The sequence below is a fragment of the Urocitellus parryii genome, chromosome 3, assembly GCF_045843805.1.
Source record: "Urocitellus parryii isolate mUroPar1 chromosome 3, mUroPar1.hap1, whole genome shotgun sequence".
Lineage (NCBI taxonomy): Eukaryota > Metazoa > Chordata > Mammalia > Rodentia > Sciuridae > Urocitellus > Urocitellus parryii.
In genome coordinates, this window is record NC_135533.1 from 204,761,106 (window position 1) to 204,782,958 (window position 21,853).

At 59.6% G+C, this 21,853-nt stretch overlaps 2 protein-coding genes across 2 annotated transcripts; one reads left to right on the forward strand and one right to left on the reverse strand.

Annotated features, from left to right (window-relative positions):
• Window positions 1-892: 892 nt before the first annotated feature.
• Window positions 893-12,852, forward strand: Plvap (plasmalemma vesicle associated protein). The gene is made up of 6 exons (XM_026389917.2): window positions 893-1,284; window positions 5,561-5,657; window positions 5,741-6,459; window positions 7,434-7,497; window positions 7,656-7,737; window positions 12,137-12,852. The coding sequence occupies exons 1-6, from the start codon at window positions 916-918 to the stop codon at window positions 12,141-12,143; spliced, it is 1,338 nt and encodes a 445-aa protein (XP_026245702.1). The 5' UTR covers window positions 893-915; the 3' UTR covers window positions 12,144-12,852.
• Window positions 12,853-15,430: 2,578 nt separating this feature from the next.
• Gtpbp3 (GTP binding protein 3, mitochondrial) lies at window positions 15,431-21,260 on the reverse strand. Its single transcript, XM_026389900.2, has 9 exons — window positions 20,997-21,260; window positions 20,435-20,682; window positions 20,247-20,333; window positions 19,958-20,160; window positions 19,679-19,751; window positions 19,435-19,578; window positions 19,084-19,249; window positions 18,522-18,785; window positions 15,431-18,335 (listed from the first exon to the last, which is right to left on the reverse strand). The coding sequence occupies exons 1-9, from the start codon at window positions 21,047-21,049 to the stop codon at window positions 18,110-18,112; spliced, it is 1,464 nt and encodes a 487-aa protein (XP_026245685.2). The 5' UTR covers window positions 21,050-21,260; the 3' UTR covers window positions 15,431-18,109.
• Between the last annotated feature and the right edge of the window lie 593 nt (window positions 21,261-21,853).

Genomic DNA, 21,853 nt, shown 5'->3' on the forward strand with positions numbered 1-21,853 from the left:
GGGCCTGGATGCCGTGTCTCTCCCGGTGGGGGCCTGGCCCCAGCCAGCACGGAGCAGGCAGAGAAGCGGTCCCCTGAGCTCCGGGAGGACATACCCAGGATCCTTTGCTCCTAGGTCCTGACATCCCCTCCATGCTGCCCGGGGGCACCGGCTCATCATGACCCCAGAAGGCCCCATGGGGTTTTGAGCTTCAGGGAGCAGGAGGCTCAACCCCACGGAACCCCACCTCTGCTCCCCATCTCATGGAGCCCCCCAAAACTGTGAGCAGGAAATGACAGGAATGACTCCAGTCGCTAGTCCAGTGTCGCAGGCCGGCCCAGCCACAGGCTGCCCTGGCCCCAAGCGTCCCCCACCTCACTGAGACACTGGCAGGCGGACACCCTGGCCTGCACCTGCACAGGGCCATGCGGACTGCCTGTCCCTCCCTGGGCTCAGTGCTCTGGGATGAGGATTGTGTCCCATTTGCAGCCCCAGTGAAGCGGGCATGTCTTTGTGGCCCATCAGAAGGAGGGTCCAGCTCTGTGAACCAACAGCCAGGGCCCCGGGGCCCTGCCTGCTCCGTGGGCCTCAGTCTCCTCCTCCACACAATGGGTGCAGCATTGGGCCTGGGAGGATTCCACGAGAGTGTGCTCCAAGCTCTGGGCATGGAGGAAGGCGGGGAAACTGAGGGTCTGGGAGGCTGAGGAAGCCCAGTCACCCGCCGGTGCCCCACCCAGCATTAATCAGAGAGGCCCTGCGTGGCCTCCGGGCTGCCCAGCCCCTCACAGCCCGGGTGGGAGTGTTGTGATAACGGCAGCCCCCGTTTCCTCCTGGCCAGGAAGGAGCCAGGCAGAGGAAGTATTAAGAGGAGTAATATAAACACTCCCCTGTGCGCCGGGCGGCAGCGGGCGGAGCGGGCAGTGCACGGGCAGGAGCATGGGTCTGGCCATGGAGCCCCGCGGGGCCTACTCCCGGGCGGGGGACAGCCCCCGGGGCTGCTGGTATTACCTGCGCTACTTTTTCCTCTTCGTCTCGCTCATCCAGTTCCTCATCATCCTGGGCCTGGTCCTCTTCATGGTCTACGGCAACGTGCACTTGAGCACGGAGTCCAACCTGCAGGCCACCGAGCGCCGCGCCGAGAGCCTGTACAGCCAGGTCGTGGGGCTGTCGGCCGCCCAGGTCAACCTGTCCAAGGAGCTCAACATCACGGCGCGCACCAAGGACAACATCATGCAGATGCTGCTCAGCGCCCGCCGCGAGCTGGAGCGCATCAACGCCAGCTTCCGCCAGTGCCAGAGTGAGCGGGTAGGTGACTCTGGCCTCGGGGACCCGGGCAAGTCGCATTCCCTCTCTGAGCCTCCGTTTCTCAGCCTTGTGACCGGGACGCTCACAAAATCTAAATTCTATGTGAGCAGCCCACGCAGATTAAAAGAAAAAAAAATACTATAAGTATATCCCCTGCTATGTTTGGGATACACTCCCCACTTTAAAAAAGTTATTTGTTACTTGTTTCAGTCTATAACAAAATGCCTGAGCCCAAGTAATTTATAAAGAATAGATGTTTAGAGGCTGGGGTGGCGGCTCATGGTAGAGCACTTGCCTAGCACGTGTGAGGAACTGGGTTCTTGATTCTCAGCACCGCTTATAAATAAATAAAGGAGATATATATATATATATATAAATCAGGGCACGGTGGCACATGCCTGTAATCCCAGCAACTTGGGAGGCTGAGGCAGGAGGATTGCGAGTTCAAAGCCAGCCTCAGCAACAGCGAGGCACTAAGCAACTCAGTGAGACCCTGTTTCTAAATAAAAAGGTCTGGTGATAGGGCCAGTGGTTAAGCACGCCTAGGTTCTATTCCCAGTACCCGGAAAAAGAAAAAAAAAAGGATTGTAGTTTTCGGGGCAGCCTAGGGAACTTAATGAGACCCTATTTCAAAAATAAAGCTTTTAAAAGGCTGGGAGTGCATCTCAATAGTTAGTGCTTGCCCAGCATGCAGGAGGCCCTGGGTTCCATCCCCAGCACCCAGCATGCGCGCACACACACACACACACACACACACACACACACATGTGCACACACAACAGGTTTGTTTAGCTTCTGGTCCTGGAGGACAAGAAGTCCAAGATCAAGACACCTGGTGTCTGCCGAGGGCCTCTTGCTGCACCACGGATGGCGCAGGGCGTCCCACGGCAAGTGTGTTGGAGCGAGCGGCTGCCGTCGCCAGGCCACTCCCGATAGCCACTGATCCACTCGCCCCAGAGTGCATCCATCCACCCGGGGGGCAGAGCCTGGTGGCCCAGTCGCCTCCAGAGGCCCACTCCTCAACACGGCTGCACGAGGGACCACATTTTCAATACGCGGGGTTGGGGACATGTTCAGACCCTGGCACTGTCTCTCTGGAATGCAAGTTGGATGGTGCTTCCTCCACCCTGGCAGCCCTGAGCCCTCGACTTAAGATCCATGAGGAGCCGTGATGTGGCGGCTCGTCACAGCTGCAGGTAGCTGGCTTCAGAGCTCAGGGTCTTCCTGCTCAATGACATGCAGGAGCTGGGTGGCAGGGTGGTGGGCGCTTGCCCAGCACCCCCGGGGCCAGGTCCCCCCCACTGCAAAAGACCAAGGCAGCGATGGCGGGTGATGGCCCCTCTCTGCTTCTGCTGGTGTCTGCTTCAAACAGATGACCCCGGAGGAGGGGGAGTCTCAAAGCCTCTTGGGGGTGGAAACGGAGGCCTGAGAGGAGGCAGGTTTCCGCCAGGGGCAGCGACAGGCAGCATCCGGGACGTGGCAGCCACACGGTGGGGGGCCCATGGGGGCTCTTGCTCCCTCACATCTCCAGCCCACGATGGACTCTCAGAGGTCACCGTCACCGGTCACCATGGCTCTCTCTCTCACAGCTGCATCCTCCAGGGGGTCCTGCTCAGCCCAGAACACTGAAGGGAGGTGGCATGGGGGTGTCCTGAGACTCCTGCTACATGTGGGGCACTGGGTGAGGGAAGGCTGGCTTGGGACAACCCCCGTGTCCTTCACAGGAAGCATCCTGTCTGGCGGGGGCTGGGTAGGGAGAAAGAAAGGCCTCCCCATGCAGCCCTGTTCACGCCTGGCGTTATCGAGGAAGATCCCGTGCTCTGAGTGGTCTTTAGCCAGCTAACTGAAGCTGTGACGGGCTGCCACACCACGGGCACCTCAAGGATCTTCAGTCGAGGGTTCAGGGCTGCCAGGGAACAGAGGCACTGTCCACCTTGAACTCCAGGGAGACAGGCCCCCAGGGCCCTGCCTCTTCCCTCAGGCTCCCAGGATGAGCTGCCCCAGCCCCTCAGAGCCCCCGAATGGGGCAGTGCCTCCCACAATCCCTCAGGGCGGGGCAGGTCCCCCCTCCAAACCCCCTCAGGGCCCTAGAGTGCTTGCCCCCCCAGACTCCAAGGATGGAGCCGCTCCGGCTTCCCTAGAACCCCAAGGTGGGACTGTGTCCCCCACAGAGTCTCAGGGCGGGGCAGTGCCCCCCACCGCAGACTCCCAGAATGAAGTAGGCTGCCCTTGAGGCACCCAGGATACGCAGGGAGCCGCCCCCAGGCCTGAGCTGGGCCCCCTCCAACTTGGCAATTCCTAGGCATTGGCCCATCTTCCAGGACACCCAGGACCCTCGGGGCAGGGACATCAGGATCAGCCACTCTGGGCCTCCCGGAACCCAGACTCCCCCATCCAAACCGCCAGGCGCCTGAGGCTGGATTGTTTTCTTCTTCTCTTGTTTATTTATTTATTGTTGCTGGGGATTGAACCCGGCACCCTACACAAGCTCCCCACAGGTCCTCTCGCCCTGTCGCTCAGCGACATCCCTGGCCCCGATTTCAGGTTTTTAAGACCTTAAAATGGGAGGGGAGCGTGTTTCCTTGTTTTGTGTTCTGTCCTTTGGGGTGAGAAAGCTTCTTACCTGGAACCCTTTGGGGTGTCCTGCAAGGGTCCCCTGGCGCTGTACCCCGCTCTCTGTCTCTCTGGGAGGGGGTCGCTGGTGCTGGGGAGGAGCCCCCGCTTCCCCACCCACCCCACGTCCTGTCCCAGTGAGTATGAACCTGGGTCCCCGACACCCGTCCCGTGGAGCCAGGAAATGTGGTTTTTCTTAAAGTGTCTTTCTTCCTTTAACTTTAATTGGCATAGAATTGGGGCTGATTGACGGACTAGGAACCTATCTGTGAGCTCCCTATGGATAGGCAGTGGGTGGTGACCAAGTCAGGACGATGAGCACATCCGTCTCTCTCCTGGAAGGTCGTCCTCCAGGTGTTGGGATTTCCTGAATTCTCTATAAATGCAACTGTGGGTGGCACCTCAGTCCCTGCCGGAGAAAGGCAGCTGTCACCCAAGGTGTGCGTCGGTCAGGGAGTGCCCATCCCGCGGGCAGCGCTGAGGAGCCAGGCTCAGGCGCCATTTGTGTCTTGGGTGTGTCTGGGAAGCAGGACCTGGCCCTTCTTGTCACTTGCTCCCACAGGAAGGAAAGTGCCACATCCCAGCCCTTTTTCTTTTTTCTTTTGAGACAGGGTCTTGGTCCCCGAGGCTGGCCTTGAACTCACTATCCTCCTGCCTGGGCCTCCTGGGTGGCTGGGAGGACAGTTGCGCTCCAGGCTGCCGCTCTTCACTGGGGCTTTGACTTGCTCGTCTTTCCTGCGCTGGGAAGATGGCCGTCTGTGTATCTTCTTGGGAGAAATGTCCATCCAGGTCCTTGGCCCATTTGCTAACTGGGTTTGCTTTATTACTGACGTGTAAAAGCTGTTTAAATGCATCCTGGTATCGGCAGGTATCAGAACCCAGTTCCTTTTTTCCCTTCGACAACTTTTAATCGACCCTTCATGACCGTACTGGCCGTGGGGAACGTGAGCCCTGGGCGATGAGCAAATGGGGGATCGGCATCTCCCCCACCTGCAGGGCCTGCTACTTCTTTCTGCTGGGAACATCCAGAATCCTCTCTTCCAGCTGTTGTGGAATAGACCATGGACGATGGTTGAGGCTAGTGATGGTTGGGGCTATAGATCACTAGGACTTACCCCCTAGTCATTTTCGTAACCAGTAGGCAGCCCTTCCCTAGTCCCCTCCCGGCCTCGTTCCCTTTTGTGGTCGACCAGTGTGAGTTGCAAAAACTATTGTTATTTCTTCTTTTATTTGTTTGCTTTTGGTGCCAGGGATTGAACCCACGGGTGCTTACCCACTGAGCCACATCCCCACCCCGTTTTTGTGTTTTATTTAGAGACAGGGTCTCGCTGAGTTGCTGAGGCTGGCTTTGAACTCACGATCCTCCTGCCTCAGCCCTGGGAGCCGCTGGGATGACAGGCCTGGCCACTGCACCTGACTGTAAAAACCTCTGCCCCCCACCCCCCCCCCCCCGTGCTGGGATTCGAACCCAGGGCCTTGAGGAAGCTGCGAGCTCCACCCCTGAGTGCCGCACCCCTATAGAATTTTGTTATCAGACTAAGGTGCCCTGTAAAGGAGCTGAGCCCTTGAGAACATGGCTCACCCAGGCCGCCTGGGGGCCCATCTGGGCCTGGGCAGCCTGGGTGGGTGCTGAGCTCTGTCCTCTGTCCCCCACTCGCGGCAGGCCGTCTACATCAGCAGGGAGAAATACATAGTCGCCATCATCCTGAGCGAGCAGGAGTGCCAGGAACAGCTGAAACAGGCCAACAAGTCCTGCAACGGTGAGCCAGGGCCGGGCCGGGGGCTCCTCACCCAGGGCTTGGGCAGCTCCTGAACTGACCGGGTCCCCTCTGCCGCCCCTCAGCCTTGCTCTACGTGTGGGACCAGAAGGCCAAGGCGCTGGAGATGGAGCTGGCCAAGGAGAAGGTGGTGTGTGCCCAGGACAAGGAGGGCCTGCTGGCCAGCAAGCGAGCGGCGGAGCAGCAGCTGGCGGCCTGCAACCAGGTGCGCGAGCAGCAGCAGCAGGAGCGGCAGCTGGCCCAGGACCGGCTGCAGAAGGTGCAGGCCCTCTGCCTCCCGCTGGACAAGGACAAGTTCGAGACGGACCTGCGCAACCTGTGGAAGGACTCCATCGTCTCCCGCAGCCTGGAGACCTTGGGCTACGGCATGGGCTACCCCATGATCTCACATTCGGATGTGATCTCCATCCGGAGAACCTGCGACCAGATGCCCAGCATCATGAGCACCAAGGTGGAGGAGCTGGCCCGGAGCCTGCGGGCCGGCATCGAGCGCGTGGCCCGCGAGAACTCGGACCTCCAGCGCCAGAAGCTGGAGGCCGAGCAGAGCCTGCGAGCCAGTCAGGAGGCCAAGGAGCAGGCGGAGAAGGAGGCGCGGGCCCGCGAGGCCAAGGTCCAAGCCGGATGCACCCAGCAGGTGCAGCTGGCCCTGGAGGAGAAGGCGGTGCTGCGGAGGGAGAGGGACAACCTGGCCAAGGAGCTGGCGGAGAAGAAGCGAGAGGTGGAGCAGCTGAAGATGCAGATGGACGTCAGAATCTCGGCCCTGGACACCTGTCTCAAGGCCAAGGTGGGCTGGGGCCCATGAGGGGGCCGCCTGGGCGTTGGGTCTGGAGCTCAAGCTGGTGGTGACATTGAACTTGAATTTGGAGCTGGGGGTGAAGCTGGCTGTCCTGTCTGGGTTGGGTGGGTGGGGACTCCCTGGAGAGCTCACTGGAGCCGGGATGGGAACAGAGTTGGGAGTGGGGACGGGCATGACCAAGGGGTGGCAGATGAGTGCTGAGGCTGGAGGCGGGGTGGCCGCTGGGCCTGGGTCCGGGTGAGGGAGGAATCTGGAATTTCGGTTGCCTTGGGATGGGGTTGGGGTGAAGCCCTAAGGTGGATGTGGAATTGAGCTCGGTGACCTGCAGACGGCGGCTGCGGCTCTGGGCAAATGGAGGGGTTCATCACCATTAGGACCGGGGCAGAGTCTGGAACTGGGAAAGGTGTGGAGAGAGGGTTAAGTGTGGGGGGCAGCAGGTTCAGGGTCACTGGCCAGCGTGAGGGCCAGGGTTAGGGTCAGAGGGGGGACTGGGGAATGGGCTGGGGGCTGGCTTTTCACAGAGCCCAGGGCATGTCAGGATGGGGCTCCAGCTGAAGACGCAGCGTGGGCTCTGGGGTGGCCGGGCTCAGAACTGGCTGCACCATAGGACTCTGGGGTTGCCAGAGGAACGGCTTTCAGGACCGGGGTCTGGCTGGTTGCCAGAGCAGGTCACCTTGGTCCGGAGGGCCGGGCCAGGTGGCTGCGCTCAGCTGGGGTCACACCTGGTGCCCAGGCTGAGGGGCCCAGGCCACCCAGCTGTGGCCAAGGAAGGCTGGGCCCTGGATTCGCAGGCGACTTGAGGGCCCGGTGGGTCAGGGGACTGTACGTCTGTTACCGCTGTGTCCACTACACGGAGGTCCCTGCCCTGCCCTGGAAGGACCTCAGAGACCCAGGTCTCCAAGGTCAGAGAGGGAAAGGTCAGGAGACCCAAGAAGGTAACCTCCCTCCCCTTCTTCCCACAGTCACAGTCGATCCCCCTTCCAAGACCGGTGGGCCCTGTCCCCCAGCCCCAGCCCCAGCCCATCGGTGAGTGACAGAGGGAAGGGCCGGTAAATGGGAAGGGGGGTCCCTTCCACCCCGCACCCTGCACGAGGCCCTGCTCTCCAGACTGCTAGCCCACCCCTAGTCCAGGGCGGGGGGCTGCCAGGACCCTAGGCCAAGCCTGCTCCTCCCTCTCTCCACAGACCCAGCGAGCCTAGAGGAGTTCAAGAAGAGGATTCTGGAATCCCAGCGGTCCCCTGCAGGCAACCCTGCAGTCCTGTCCAGGTAAGGTGCTGGGCAGGCTGAGGGAGGCCGACTGAGCACTTACTGTATACCAGGTCCTGGGCTGGACCTGAAGGACCCTGCAGTAACCCAGGCACCCCAGTTCTGTCTCATTTATGACAGTCCCTGAGTCGTGGGCAACACCAACTATGAACCAGCCACGATCAGACAAGCCAGCGGGCTGCAATCATTAGGCACCTGATGTGAGCTCCGCACCTGCCACAATTAACCCGTCACCATCCTCATTGGCGGAGGAGCTACTCCGTGCCCCTTTTTAGGTGGGGAAAGCCAGGCACAGAAAGGGCCCTGGGTGACACTGCTGGGAAGTGGCAGAGCGGCTGCGCAGGCCAGGTGACCGCACTCCAGCCAGGCCCCAAGGAGGGGCTTTGACCCGAGGGGAGGGGGAGGAGCCGGCCTTGGGGAAAGAAGGGAGCAGGACTGGCCACCACGGAGGTGCAGGGACAGGGCAGGTAACGGGGACAGAGGGAGCCAGGGAGAGTGAGCGCTGAGCCTCGCTTTCCGTCTGCACAGAAACGGGAGTGGAAACGCCATGCTAACTGTGAAGTGCTGTCCACACGAGGCCGGAGCCAGGGTCCCGGGGCCTTAGCGGGGCACATCCAGGGCATCCGGCACACGCGCGGGTCGCGGCCCAGTGCCCGTGCCCTCTTCACCTTGCCGTAGGCCCAGTCATCCGCTGGCTGACCCTGTGCGTGCGTCACAGGGAAGGTGACTCAGGCCACTGCCCCAGAACACCCTGTGCTCCTGCCAGGGTCCCAGCTCAGGGCCACATCACGCTAGTGCCGGGCCAGCGAGCAGGGAGGGGCGTGGCCCCTAGAACCTGAGGCCCAGGGAGGGCTGGAGCCCAGGGTGTGCCCAGTCCTGACCCCCATGGCCTCGAGGTGCGCAGTGCAGCCAGGCAGGTCCAGGGGCTCCCCAGAGCTCCCCGGGCACCCCCTCTCCAGCCTCTCCTTCCATACCCCGCAGACAGGATGCTCACCCCCTGCACCCTGCTCGGCCCGGCCTGGGCGAAGCCTCGGCGCCCGGCAGCCTCGGGGAGGGAAGCAACATGATTTCCCTCTCTTCATCTTGGCCCAGAGCCCTGGTGGCAAGGAAAGGGATTCTATTATTATCCCCATTTCTCAGAGGAGGGGACTGAGGCCCAGCTGGGGTCACGCACAGGACCGGGCTCCCAGCCCAGGACTGTCCGGCCTCAGCTGAGAACCGGGGAAGCTCTCCACATTGTTTACCCCAAATGCCTGCCGTCCCCCTGCCAAGAAAACAATGAGCACTTCAGCCCGGGGAGCAGGAAGGGCCTCTGACCCAAGCCTTCCCCTGAGAGAGGGGCTGCCCGGGTGGGACAGGCCCCGCCGCGTTCCAGAGTCAGCCGCTCGCAGCCCATGAGTCACCCGCCCGAGTCTCAAGTCTGTTTTGTTGCTTTGTTTTTGAAATGGGGTCTTGCCTTGCTGCCCCGGCCGGTCTTGAACCCCTGGCTCCAGGGATCCTCTGGCCTGGCGCACCCCACCTGGACACCCAGCTTGACTTTTCTGTTTCTTTCTTTCTTTTTTTAAAATTACCTTTTAGTTGTAGTTGGACACAATACCTTTCCTGTATTCATTTTTATGTGGTGCCGAGGATGGAACCCAGGGCCTCCATGTGCTAGGCGAGCGCTCTGCTGCCGAGCCACCACCCCAGCCCTCTTTTTTCTTTCTTAAAAAAAAAGTAATTATTATTATTATTATTTGGCAGTGTTGGGGATTGAACTCAGGGCCGCACACACTAGGCAAGCACTTACCACTGAGCCACTTCCCAGCCTGTGGTACCGAGGGTTGAACCCAGGGGGGGTCTCCCACTGAGCTCCGTCCTCAGCCCTTTGGATGTTTTGAGACAGGGTCTTGCTAAGCTGCTGAGACTGGTTTTGAACTTTCAATCCTCCTGCCTCAGCCTCCAGAGCTGCTGGGATTACAGGTGTGCACCATGATGCCTGGCTCTAATCCCCAGCCTTTTAAAGGATGATGAAGACGATGACTGAGACAGCTGAGTTGCCAGGTTGTTCTTGAACTTGAACATCCAGCCTTTTGATGCACCTAGTCAGGGACCAGGTCTGAGGCCCAGCATGAACCTGGGCACTGGGACCACTGTCTCCTCTTCCATTTTGATTCCTTCTGAGCCTCCAGAGAGTCCCTGCTGTAACTAACGGGCTTTCAGCAGCCACCAGCCACTCTGGGCCTCCCACATTCACATCAAAGGCAGACCCAGGGTCCAGGGTCCAGCAGCAGCTAGACTTGAGCACAAGGCCTGGGATTGGGGGGTTTTGGGGTCCCAGGGATGGAACCCCAGGCCTCACACTTCTAGTTGAGCAGTCTGCAACTGGGTGACGCTTCAGCCCTGGCCTTGGTTTTCCTGGACGCTTAAAGTCGTCTTTTATTGAAGACAAGTGAACCAGCTCCACTTGGTGAAAGTGGGCGTTACCTGGAGATGGTTAATTACATGTTTTGGAGAATCACCATTGCTAGCCGGGCACAGTGACTCACTCCTGTAATCCCAGTGGCTCAGGAGGCTCAGGCAGGGATCCCAAGTTCAAGGCCAGCTTTGGCACTTAGTGAGACCCTGTCTCAAGATAAGGTACCAAGGACTGGGGTGTACCTCGGTGGCAGAGCACTTGTCTGGCATGTTCATGGCCCTGGGCTCCATCCCCACAGAAATAAGAGAAAAAGAAAAAGTCCCACAAGCCCCAGGGGCTGGATGTGGCTTAGGCTGAGTCGTCGCCCCCACCCCCAGCCCAGCTCTGAGCAGGCACAACCTCATGCTGCTGACCACACTGACCACACTGTGAGGCTCTGTCTGTCATCTAACCCAGGCAGCTGCTGGCACTGGGTGAGGCTGCAGGTGTCAGGGACCCAACAGAAAATTAGGCACAACCCCCCCTCGTCCTGTGGCACTTTTAGTCCAGTGGGGAGATGGTGGAAAAACCAGATGCACGTGTCCTTACAGGGCCCTGGGTGATGGGCCAGAAGAGAAGAGTTAAGGCAGTGGGAAGAGGCTGGGATTTCCCATGGGGACCAGGACCGTCTTCCCTGAGGTGACATCTGACCAAAGACCTAAAGGAGGCGGGGGAGGGTCCCTGAGGAGGTGCTAGGAAGGGTGCTCCAGGCAGGGGCACAGCCTGTGCAAAGGTCCTGAGGCACATGGAAGCCAGAGTGGCTGGAAGAGTGATGGAAGGGGGAGGAGCAGGTGGGGCTGAGGGGGCAAGTGACAGAGGGAGATGAGGAGCAGCTTGTAGCTGGGGTCCCCGAGAGAGGGCCGTGAGCAGAACCAGGACTTGACCAACTCAGTCCTTCATAGCTTCCTTCTGGTCACTTTGTGGGACAAGCCATGGAGCCCGGACCACAGCAGAGGCGGTTGTGCAGTCTGGCAAACCAGCATGGCCCCTGTGCCCGGCGGCCACGCCCGCAGTTGGCACAGGAGTGAGCAGGGCGAGGGCTGGTGAGCAGGCTGGGGGGAGCCGGGTGAATCCTGGCTGAGATGGAGCTAGAGCCAGGGACGGGACGGAGCCAGCCAAGGAACGTGAGGCCACCAGGCCCCCAGGGAAGAGCGGGGAAGGAAGGGAGGGGGCAGCGGAAGCAGGACTTGGCTGCAGCCCCCTCCTCCCCCACCAGGAAACAGCCTGCGCCAGCCCCTGACCCCGCAGGACAGCCTCTGCCAGCCCCGGAGGGGGAAGGGCCTTCCAGACAGCTCGGTGGCTCGAGGTGGCCGAGGTGGCCAGAGCAGGCGGTGGGGGGAGGCACGGGGCGGAAGTGGTGGAAGGCTCTAGGAATTGTTGGGACTTCGGCAGGGTTGAAGTCCCCACGGGGAGGCCTGGCCGAGGCAGAGGTGAGAACCTTGAATGTCGGGCCTCTGGCTTGGCCTCTGTCCTGGCGCACTGGGGAGCCATGGCTGGTGTGGGAGCCGGGCGGCCTACTAGACCCTCCCCTGCAGTGGGCAGGGTCAGGCCCTGGGGAGGGAGACCCGGGAACTCAGTGAGACCTAAGTGCATTAGAGGGAGACCAGGCCCTGTGTCGGGGCCGTGCCGCGGGTTGGCAGGGGCTCTGCTCAGACCCTCCGCATCCCCCGAATGGAGAACACCGGGAACAGGCAGGTGGCAGCTGAGCTTGGCGCTCACGAGGCGGCCTGGGGACCCGAGTTTCTACGTCTGTGTGACGGAGGGGTGCGCTTCAGTCTCACCTTCCTGGGGGGCTCAGCAAGTCCTAACAGGGAGGCTGAAGGGGTCGGGGTCTTGAGAGTAGGGGCCTGGGTGGAGGGAGGCAGGGCCGGGGTCTTCGGACCTCCTGTCCTCCCCGAGGACCAGCCTCCAGGGCAGGGACGTGCCAAGTCTGACTACTGTTTCCTCCCTCTCCCGCCTTAGTGGCTGAGGACGGTGGCCCCAGGAGCGAGGGGCAGGCGCCCAGCTTGCCGGCCCGCCTGCCGACAGCGCAGAAGGACACTGGCCTCCAGGGCCCAGGCCAGCAGCCAGGAGGCCCCCCTCACCTGCTCCAATCGCCTCTCCCAGCCCCACACCGCACCCCACAGTCCCTCACCCCTAGACACGGTGATGAGGTGGCCCACAGCTGCAGCCACGATGTCACAAAGCCAGGGACAATGTTCCCCTGAAAGTCCATGGCAACATCATACACAGATGCAGCCATGTCACACAGACACATGGAGGGTGTCACAGAGAGCGGTCACTGCACACAGTGACAATGCCACACACCTATGCAGCACCCACATTACACTCACGTTATACTCACTTTCTGCCCTACGCCAGGGGCCAAGGCACCACAGCGTCACCCTGCGTTCCGCACAGCCCTGTGTCCCACCATCCCCTCCTCCAACTTCCTTATCTCCCAGCGCCTGGACCAGGGAGGTGAGAACAGGAAGCCATTCACCTCCAACCCTTTGAGAGTTTCCAGGCTCCCTTGAGAGTTTCCAGGCGCACCTCCTGGAGAGTTTCCAGGCTCCCCTTGTGAGGGAGAGCCTGGTCCAGGGGTGAGGGTCCAGTGCGGAGAGCGTCCCCTTCCCTCCACCCCCTCCCCACCCAGCCCTGCCTGTGGCCTGTTATGACACTAGTGGCACCTAATAAATATTAGCAAATCCCTTCAAAGACTCAGGGTCCTGACTCCTGCTTTGAAGGCACCAGGGCCACAGGGAGGAACAGGCCAGAGAGGAGGGGGGGGGAAGCCCCTCCCCTGTGTCCTTGGGACTCAGGACCCCGCTGTCTGGGACCAGCACCAGGGACACAACACAAGCCTCTTGACACGGCCACGGAGCCTGCGCTGGGACGGCACCGGGCACCGCTGGGACGTTCAGTGTCTAACAGGCAGGCGCTTCTCAGCTTTGCCTTCCTGGGTGGCAGGGAGCTCGGTGAAGCGCCACAAGCAGCGCATTGCAGAATGCTCCTTGCAGAATGAGTCCAGGAGCAATGTCACAAAAGTCCCCGGCCATTTGTTCTTATTGGTTTTGTCTTTAACGCCCAGACCCCACCAGCCTCCAGTCTGGGCGCACTTTGATCTCGCCCAACCAGGTGGCATGGAGGAGGGTAAGTTGGGGGAACAGAGGAGAGCCAGGCTGTACCCAGGTGCGGGAGGAAAGGACATCAAAGGCCACCAACACCGGGGCAGGTGGAGAGGAGAAGGCCACCAACACCGGGGCAGGGGGAGAGGAGAAGGCCACCAACACCGGGGCAGGGGGAGAGGGGAAGGCGCCAACACCTGAGCCCTGACCAGGATCCTAAGAAGAAAGAACACCAGGGGACACTGCGCGGCCACCCAGGGGAGATGGGCTGAGACTGCAGTGGGGATCTGGGTGTGTCCTCCACTCCCCTGGGATCCTGCAGAGAGGGGACGAGCCAGGGCTGGCAGCACCGGGCTCGTGCTGGGGGCAGGCTGGTCTGGAGGGACAAAGGACGGATATTTCCGGGATACGGAAGCGCAGGCGAGAGCGGTCGCTGCAGGAAACACTCTGCTGGGGCTGGGCCAGGGCAGGGCGGGGGTCAGCAGGGCCAGGCTGTCCAGACAGGCCGGTCTGGAGCCCCAAGGAAATGGGACATCCCTGCCCTGAGCGGGCTGCTCAGCCTGGAGCTCTGGGAGGCGCCGGCAGGACTGACGTGGGTTCCAGAGTCCCACATCCCAAGTTCCAACTCAGTTATCAGCCTCCATTTTTCTCATCAATAAATGGGCATGATCATGATGCTCAAGCGAGGCACCAGGGCACTTGTCCTGGGAAGAGGAGAAGAGCTGCTCCAGATGCCCCACGGCTTCTGGGTCACCCTTCACTTGCCCACACAGAGGAGTACTTGGACCCAGAATTTCAGGGCCAGCCTGGGCCCACAATGAGGCTCTGCCTCAAAAACAAATAAATGAAAATGACAATCCTAAATCCTCCAGGCACGCAGGCCCGTCTCTGGCCCAGGACCCTGCCCTGCTTTGGCTCGTGCAATCCCAAACCTTAACCTCTGCTGTCCTGGTCCAGAGGGATCCTTCTGCCATGGAATCCCACCAAGTCCCTCTCCTGCTCGCACACCTCACATGGCTCCCCATTACCCTCGCACAAAGTCTGGCTTCTCAGCCCTTCTGTGCCCCCTCCACCCGCAGACACCGTGCCACCTTTGCCTCCGGGGCTCCTGGATGTTTGATTCTCTGGCTGAAGACTCACCAAGCTCTAATGGGGGAGTGTCCTCAGACCAGAGTGGCTTTCCCCTTACTGCTTCTTCCCACGCGGCCCAGCGCTAGAGACCTCCTCCTCCAGGCAGCCTGCTAAGGCCCACAGACAGCCCTGCTCCCTCTTGGGCACCCCTCCTCATCGCTCCTCCTCTCCAGCCTTTCTCCTGAATGGAGGGTCCCTGGCCATTGCTGGTCCAGGGGCGGAAGGGGGCTGAAAACCCAGCAGGGGGCCATTGGCAGGTCCCTGACCCTGAGGTCCAGCCGCTGGGTGAGGCACTGACTCTTTGGGGATTTCCTACAACCTCTATAAATAACCCCCGCGGCTTCCCACAAGCCACCTCACCCTTCTTGGAAAAAAGGGACCGTAGCCAAGGACCTCAGTCCAGCTGTGTGCCAGGGCCCCTGCGTGGGATGAGGGGTGGTGGGTGGGGCCAGGCGTCCTGCCCAGGAAGAGTCTCCATCCCCGCAGAGCCGTGGCACTGCTCACCCCACGTGGAAGCCCTCCGGACCCTCCCCAGTTTGAGCCCACCCACTGGACCATGTTGTCATTACATTTTGCAGTGCTGGGGGCGGGGGCAGGGCCTCGTGGGCACTCAGCAAGCTCTACCACTGACCCCACCCCTGGCCCCGGGACCCTCATTACTGCTTTTCTTCTCTGGGCCTCAGTTTATTTATCTGAAAATTGGGCACAACGGCAATACCCAAGGATTCAGCCCATATTACCCTTTCCCTCCAGGGGTCACCCAGCTCTTTTTTTTTTTTTTTTTTTCACCATCAGAAGGTTCGTTTTGTTTTGTTTTTTGTACTGGGGGATTGAACCCAGGGATGCTTTACCACTGAGCCACATCCCAAGCCCTTTTGAGACAGGATCTTTTTTTTTTTTTAATTTTTTTTTTTTTTTTTGAGAGAGAGAGAGAGAGAGAGAGAGAGAGAGAATTTTCCAAAATTTATTTTCTAGTTCTCGGCGGACACAACATCTTTGTTGGTATGTGGCGCTGAGGATCGAACCCGGGCTGCACGCATACCAGGCGAGCGCGCTACCGCTTGAGCCACATCCCCAGCCCCAGACAGGATCTTGATAAGTTGCTGAGGCTGGCCTTGAACTTGTGACCCTCCTGCCTCAGCCTCCCCAATTCTTGGTACAAGCAAATCAACTAACAAATAGTAATGCTGCCATAAAGTCTGTGAAGAAACAGGGGGACAGGGCCCCTTCCCCGCTGGGTGGGTGGGGATTCTGTCTCCTAAAGATCTTTGCCTTGCCCTCTCTCTGCCCCCGATGCCTCCAGACCTCTGCCCACATGACCCCTCACACTGCAGACTTCGCGTCTCCCTCCACTGGAGGTGGGAATCTTCTTCTGATTCTGGAAAAGATCCTAACCTCATCTGAGACTCAGTGTCCATCCTCAAGGGAGCTGGCCCTTGGTATGCTGCCCCCAGGTGGAGGCCCTCCTTCAGGACAGAAGGCCAGGTGACAAGTACTGGCCCCTCTGCTAGGAGAAGGCGCCCCCTGCTGGTTGGCCGCCCTTCCTTGCAGCTCCCCAGAGTTCTCAACCAACCTGTCAGGCCACACCCTCCTCTCCACTTCCTCCTGGGTCCCCACCTCTCCAGAAACCCTGTCACCTCACCCTCCTTGAACATGCCAAGATGCTCCTGCCCCAGGGCTTTTACACATGCGCTGCCCTCTGCTTAGGATTCTCTCCCCAACCTCTTCCACCCCTCTGGTCCCTGACCAGGTCAGGTCTCTGTGACAGGGTCACACAGAAGCTATTAGACCTCACAGGAATGAGCTGTGTCTGACCTCTAATGAGGACAGGATCCAGGCACCTGACATGCTGTCTGCTGAATAGAGGGCCATTGGCATATTCAAACTTGGCGCCCAACAGACCTGTGTTCAAATCCAAGGCGGGGGGACATCTGGCAAGCCACTATTTCCCCAAGCCTCAGTTTCCTCACACTGGGACAAAGCCCCCCTTGCATTATGCTGCTGTACATATAAAATGTGTTGGAGCTGGGGGTGGAGCTCAGTGCTGGGCACTTGCCTAGCTCAGGTAAGGCCCTGATTTCCATCCACAGTCCTGCAAAGACACTGTTTTAAAAAGATGTGCACAGGGTGGGTTATGACTCAGTGCTAGAGTGCTTACCTCACTTGTGCAAGGCACTGGGTTTGATCCTTAGTGCCACATAAAAATAAATAAAATAAAGGTATTGTGTCCATCTACAACTAAAAAAAAAAAAAAAGATGCATACAATTCTGCACACAATTCTGGCTTCTAAATATTCATCAAGTCAGTGGATCCTCCCCCCACCCAGCCCCCAGTACTGGGCACTGGACCCAGGGACACTTTATCACTGAGCTATGTCCCAGCCCTTTCCATTTGTTTTTTTTTTTTTTTTTTTGGGGGGGGCGGGTACTGGGGATTGAACCAAGGGGCACATGCCCACTGAGCCCCATCCCCAGCCCTACTTTGTATTTTATTTAGAGACAGGGTCTCACTGAGTTGCTTAGCACCTTCCTTTTGCTGAGGCTGGCTTTGAACTCCCAATCCCCCTGCTTCAGCCTCTAAGCTGCTAGGAGTACAGGCGTGCGCCACCACGCTCACCTCCTTCTTGTTTTTTTTAAGACAGGGTCTGGCCAAGTGGCCCAGGCTGGTCTTGTACCTGTGACCCTCCTGCCTCAGCCTCTTGAGTTGCTGGGATCATCACCATGCTGCGCAGGGCCCCTCTGAGTGAATGAATGAAGGAACAAAGATTAAGCCTGGGGAAGGAGAAGGGACCCTAAGTTTTGCAAATCGCTTTTAGGATACAAGAGGCAAAATTTCAAGCCAGCCCAGAGGCGCACACCTGTAATCCCAGTGGCTTGGGAAGCTGAGGCAGGAGGATGGCAGGTTCTAAGCCAGCCTCAGGAAAAGTGAGGCGCTAAGCAACTCAGTGAGACCCTGTCTCTTAATAAAATGCAAAATACGGCTAGAGATGTAGCTCAGTGGTTGAGTGCCCCCGAGTTCAATGCCCAGTACCAAAAAAAGAAAAGGCAAAATTTCAGAATTTATGCTGAAACAGGAAGGACAACATGTAGAGCAATAAACACAATTTATATGCAAAATACAAATCTCAGGGCTGACAGTGTGGCTCAGATAGAGCACATGTTTGGCATGCCTGGGGTTACATCCCCAGCACCAGACAAACAAACAAACCCATATCTAATTCATAGGTGCATCCACAAGTATGCAAATATGCAGAGAAGGTTCTAGAAATTCACGTATTAAGTTGTGACTTCAGGAGAGGGCAAGTAGGGAGATTCCCATGTTGAAACATTTCTGCATCACTTGAGATGCTCACATTCCCTGGGTACTTGCACAATAAGTTACCACCATGGGGCTGGGGTATGGCTCCATGGTAGAGCACTTGCCTAGTAATCGAGGCCCAAGTTGCATCCCCAGGCCAGCAAAAAATAAAACAGAAACTATGAAACAAAGACCCCCGAGATCTTCCCACCTCCAGCCAGCCCTCCATGCACACCCCAGCATCTGGTGCCCAAAGCAACCTCCCTGTAGCCCCTCCCCAAGGCCTGGGTCCCCCGCACCTGCAGGGAGCTCGCCACCCCGAAGCTCGCTGAAGTGCTGCACTGTCCTGGGAGGAGGAGAAGAGCTGCTCCAGATGCCCCACGGCTTCTGGGTCACCCTTCACTTGCCCACACAGAAGTCCCGGAAGATGATGTCCAGGACCTCCTCTGTGCCCCCTCCCCCTGTGAGGTGGGACAAGTGCCTCCGGGCAACACGCAGAGCCTCAGCCGCCAGGGCCAGGTCTCGAGTCTGGGTGTAGTGGCCAAGGGCGTCCAGGCAGCCCTGGAGGTGATGCCGGTGTCTGGCGCGAGTCAGGAGTGGCGGGCCTGTGGATGGGTCCCCACACCTGCCAGAGACAAGACATGATGCGGTCCCTCCCAACCTTGCAACCACATTTTTATGGGGGAAAGGCTGTACCCGTTTTGCAGATACAGAAACTAAGGCTGAGGGGCAGGTACGTGGCCAGAGCCAGTGGCTCAGCTTCTACTTGAACTTGGGTCAGGGGAGGCTGGAGCTGGGTCAGGGGACTCACACTGCAGCCAGTTCCTTCTTCAGGGCCTCCAGGAGGCCGTCCAGCCCCTCTCTGGTCAAGCAAGACAGCAGCAGGTGGGGGGGCAGGTCAAGACTGGGGCCCAGGCCCTCAGGGGGCAGCAGGTCAGATTTGTTCAGCACCAGCAGGAGGCGCTGGCTCTGGGCTCCTAGCAGGGCTACAACTGTGTCCAGGAAATTGCAGCTGGAGGGAGAGGCCAGGTCAGAGGCATCCAGCACTGCCAAAATGAGGTCAGCTTGCCCCAACCTGGAGGAGCAGAGAGAAGCAGGGGTGAGTGTCCCCAGAATACAGCAATTAATGCAGTAGGCGGAGCAGAGTGGCGGAGAGGGCGGAGTGGACGAGGTGAGACAACACGGTGGGGGCACAGTGTGGCAGGCAGGGGAGCTGGCCAGCAAGAACAGCATTTAATTAGAACCCAATCACTGAGGCCCCACTTGAAGAAGCTTAGCAGCCTTTACTGAATGAGGAAAAATAAAAATAAATGCAACAGAGAGAAAAGGCAGAGGAAGGGCCCCACACCCCTCCCACAACCCTGCCAGCCCACCTCTCACGGGCCCGGCGCACGCCCTCCTGCTCCACGGGCCCCACGCCCTCCCGCAATCCCGCGGTGTCACTCAGCAATGCGGGGAACCCAGCCAGGTCCACAGGGATCTCCAGCACATCACGGGTAGTCCCTGGCTCTGGGGACACGATGGACACAGGCTTCTGGCCTAGAGGGAGGCAGTCAGAAGAAGTGGGTGGGGGAGAGGCCAGAGAGTTCCTCCCCTAGGCCCCACCCCTCGGCTGGGCGGAGCTTTTCTAATACCTTCCACAAACTCAGTTTCCTACCTGCTGGCCCCACCCCTGGCACTAAGCCAACACGACTCAGGCCACATCCCCATCCCCCTTCACTTACTGAGGAGGTTCACCAAGCTGCTTTTGCCGGCATTAGGGGGTCCAGTGACCACGACGTGTGCCCCTGAGCGGAGCCGCTGCCCACGCCTGGCATCTCGTAGATGTGCGTCCAGTGACACCATCAGCCCCTGCACTTCACTGTCCGCTGTGCACAGGGGAAAGCAGGCAGAGGGGTGCGGGTGAGGAGGGCCTCTGGAAGCTGAGGATGCTAGCCATCTCCACCTTCGACCCCCATGCGGGCCCACCTTGCTCCAGGACACCATCCTCCAGATTGTCATCCTCCCCAAAGTCGATGTAGGCCTCCACATGGGCCAGAGCCTAGGCAGCGGGAGGAAGGCAGGTGATATGAGCACCCAGGAACCCGCCACTCCACGCGGACTACCCAAGTGTAGCAGGATCTAGGGACAGGATTGGCCTATAGGTAGGATGCTTTCATGTGGGAAATGAATGAAGGGTAAATGGGGTGCACTCCTACAGGGGATGAAGAAGTGGATGAAACAGGGATCAGCAAACAGGGCACTTGCCTTGGTGAGGGTCTCCGCCCAGCTGCGGCAGAGTTGGCCCAGCTCACCGTCCAGCTGCCTCAAGGCCTGGCGACGCTGTGCTTCAGTTTCCGCGTGGATCAGATCGGCCAGCCCCTCCACCTCTGTGAGGCTCAGCTTCCCAAGGGCGAACGCCCGCCTGGTGAATTCTCCAGCCTCAGCTGGCCGTAACCCTGGCACACTGCCTGTGGGGAGGCCCCAGGTCCTTGAACCCGCTGGTCCCCCAGGCCCATGGGCAGAGCCAGGCTGTGAACCTGAGACTGCGACTCACCCAGAGCCTGTAAGACTCCACTCACCACGGCCGGGCCTCCATGCACGTGGAACTCCACACAGTCCTCACCCGTGAAACTTTGGGGACCTCAGTGGGCAAAGAGATGAGATTCAGATAGAAGGCACAGCCTGGGCAAACTCCAGGAGGGGGAAAACTGGGCCATGGGTTCGAGTTCTGGGGTCCCTCACCAGGGAACCAGAGCACCAGTGCGCGATCCAGCGGTTCTCCGGTGTGCGGGTCGCTGAGCAGACGTAGGCTGGCGCTGCGTGCCGGGGGCAGGTCCCGGGGCGCCGTGAGGCTCCGGAGAGCTTGGCTGCTGGCGGGGCCGCTGGTTCGGATCACTGCTATGCCGCAGCGGCCTTGGCCTGAGCTTAGCGCGAAGATGGTGGCCCCAGAACCGAAGGCCGGGGCACCGCTGCTCTGGCTTGTGCACAGTCTGGGACAGGAGAGGAGGAAAGTCAGCACAGCTTGGCGGCTCTGTCTTAAGGTGGAGATGGGTCGAAGACTGGATGGTCAGGGGTAGCTCCAGGTGGCGGGGGGACGTACAGATTGGAGACTCTGAAGCCATAAAGTGACTGAGAGCAAAAGGTGACCCTGACGTGGGGTCTGCGGCAAAGGGACGGGCAGACTGGAACTTGGAAGAACTTGGTGCCTCTGGGGCAGGACACTGGGCCCTTGGAACCTAAAGAGCGGGTTTGGGGCCCTTGAAGCACCTCTCGCTGTCCCACCCCTTCGGCGGGGTCCCCCCACCTGCGAGACCCACGTGCCGCCCGGGCCACCAAGGTCCACAGCTCCCGCCACATGGATATACGACTTGCGACCAGCCTGTCGGACCTTTCAGAGCCGCTTCAAGTCCCGGCAGGACGCCCCGCCTACTCCACGGCGTAACTGGGAACGTTCTACGTCCTCGACTACCATTGGACCACTGCGGAGGCGCCCCGCCCACCGGCTGAAGACCTTCATTCCCGTGGGCTGGTGCTAGAAAGGAGGGCGGGGGCTCCAGGACTTGAGTGCCCCGCAATGATGTTCCCCCGGCAACAAAAGACGGAATTTTTAGGGTCCTAACGCGGCAGGGATCTGAGACAATGGAAACGAGTAGGAGAGAGGACAGGGCTTGGCCGGGACGGTGGGAATTACGGCGAGGATTCGAGTCCCGTACTTTCCGCTTGACCACTCCGTAGCCTTCAGCGAGGCAAGCGTACCCTGTACTCCTGTCCAAAAAGCGGGTTACACCTCTTTGCGCCCAGGAAGGGACCGGAAGCTCAGAGCATCTCAGTGAATGCGAGGGATGAGTTCCGGGGGACACACCCTCTGGCCCAGGGAAAACCTTGCCCAAACTTCTGCTGCTTGGTTTTCTCGGGACCCTCCAGCTTCTCCCCGCTCCCCAACCCTCTGCTGGCTCTCTCGAGGCCTCTGGTGCCTTTCCTGGTTTCACAAACGCATCCTCCAGGCCTAGCTCAGAGTTCCCTCCTCCAGGAAACCTTCCTGGAAGCCCTCTGCCCCTCACTGGGCTTCTGGGCCCTCTCTGGCTCAGGTCTTCCGAGAGTCCGGTCTGTCTCGGGCTCCCCGAAAGCCAGGAAACCGAGTCTTGGAAATTACTTTCAGGT

Excerpts from the sequence above, each read along its gene's own strand:
- Plvap (XM_026389917.2), top strand. The coding sequence starts at position 916 with ATGGGTCTGGCCATGGAGCCCCGCGGGGCCTACTCCCGGGCGGGGGAC. Across the intron at positions 5,658-5,740 it reads GGCCAACAAGTCCTGCAACG|CCTTGCTCTACGTGTGGGAC; the intron begins GTGAGCCAGGGC and ends GCCGCCCCTCAG. Across the intron at positions 7,498-7,655 it reads GCCCCAGCCCCAGCCCATCG|ACCCAGCGAGCCTAGAGGAG; the intron begins GTGAGTGACAGA and ends CTCTCTCCACAG.
- Gtpbp3 (XM_026389900.2), bottom strand. The coding sequence starts at position 21,049 with ATGTGGCGGGAGCTGTGGACCTTGGTGGCCCGGGCGGCACGTGGGTCT. Across the intron at positions 20,161-20,246 it reads TGGAGTCTTACAGGCTCTGG|GCAGTGTGCCAGGGTTACGG; the intron begins GTGAGTCGCAGT and ends GCCTCCCCACAG. Across the intron at positions 18,336-18,521 it reads AAGAAGGAACTGGCTGCAGT|GTGTGGGGACCCATCCACAG; the intron begins GTGAGTCCCCTG and ends TGTCTCTGGCAG.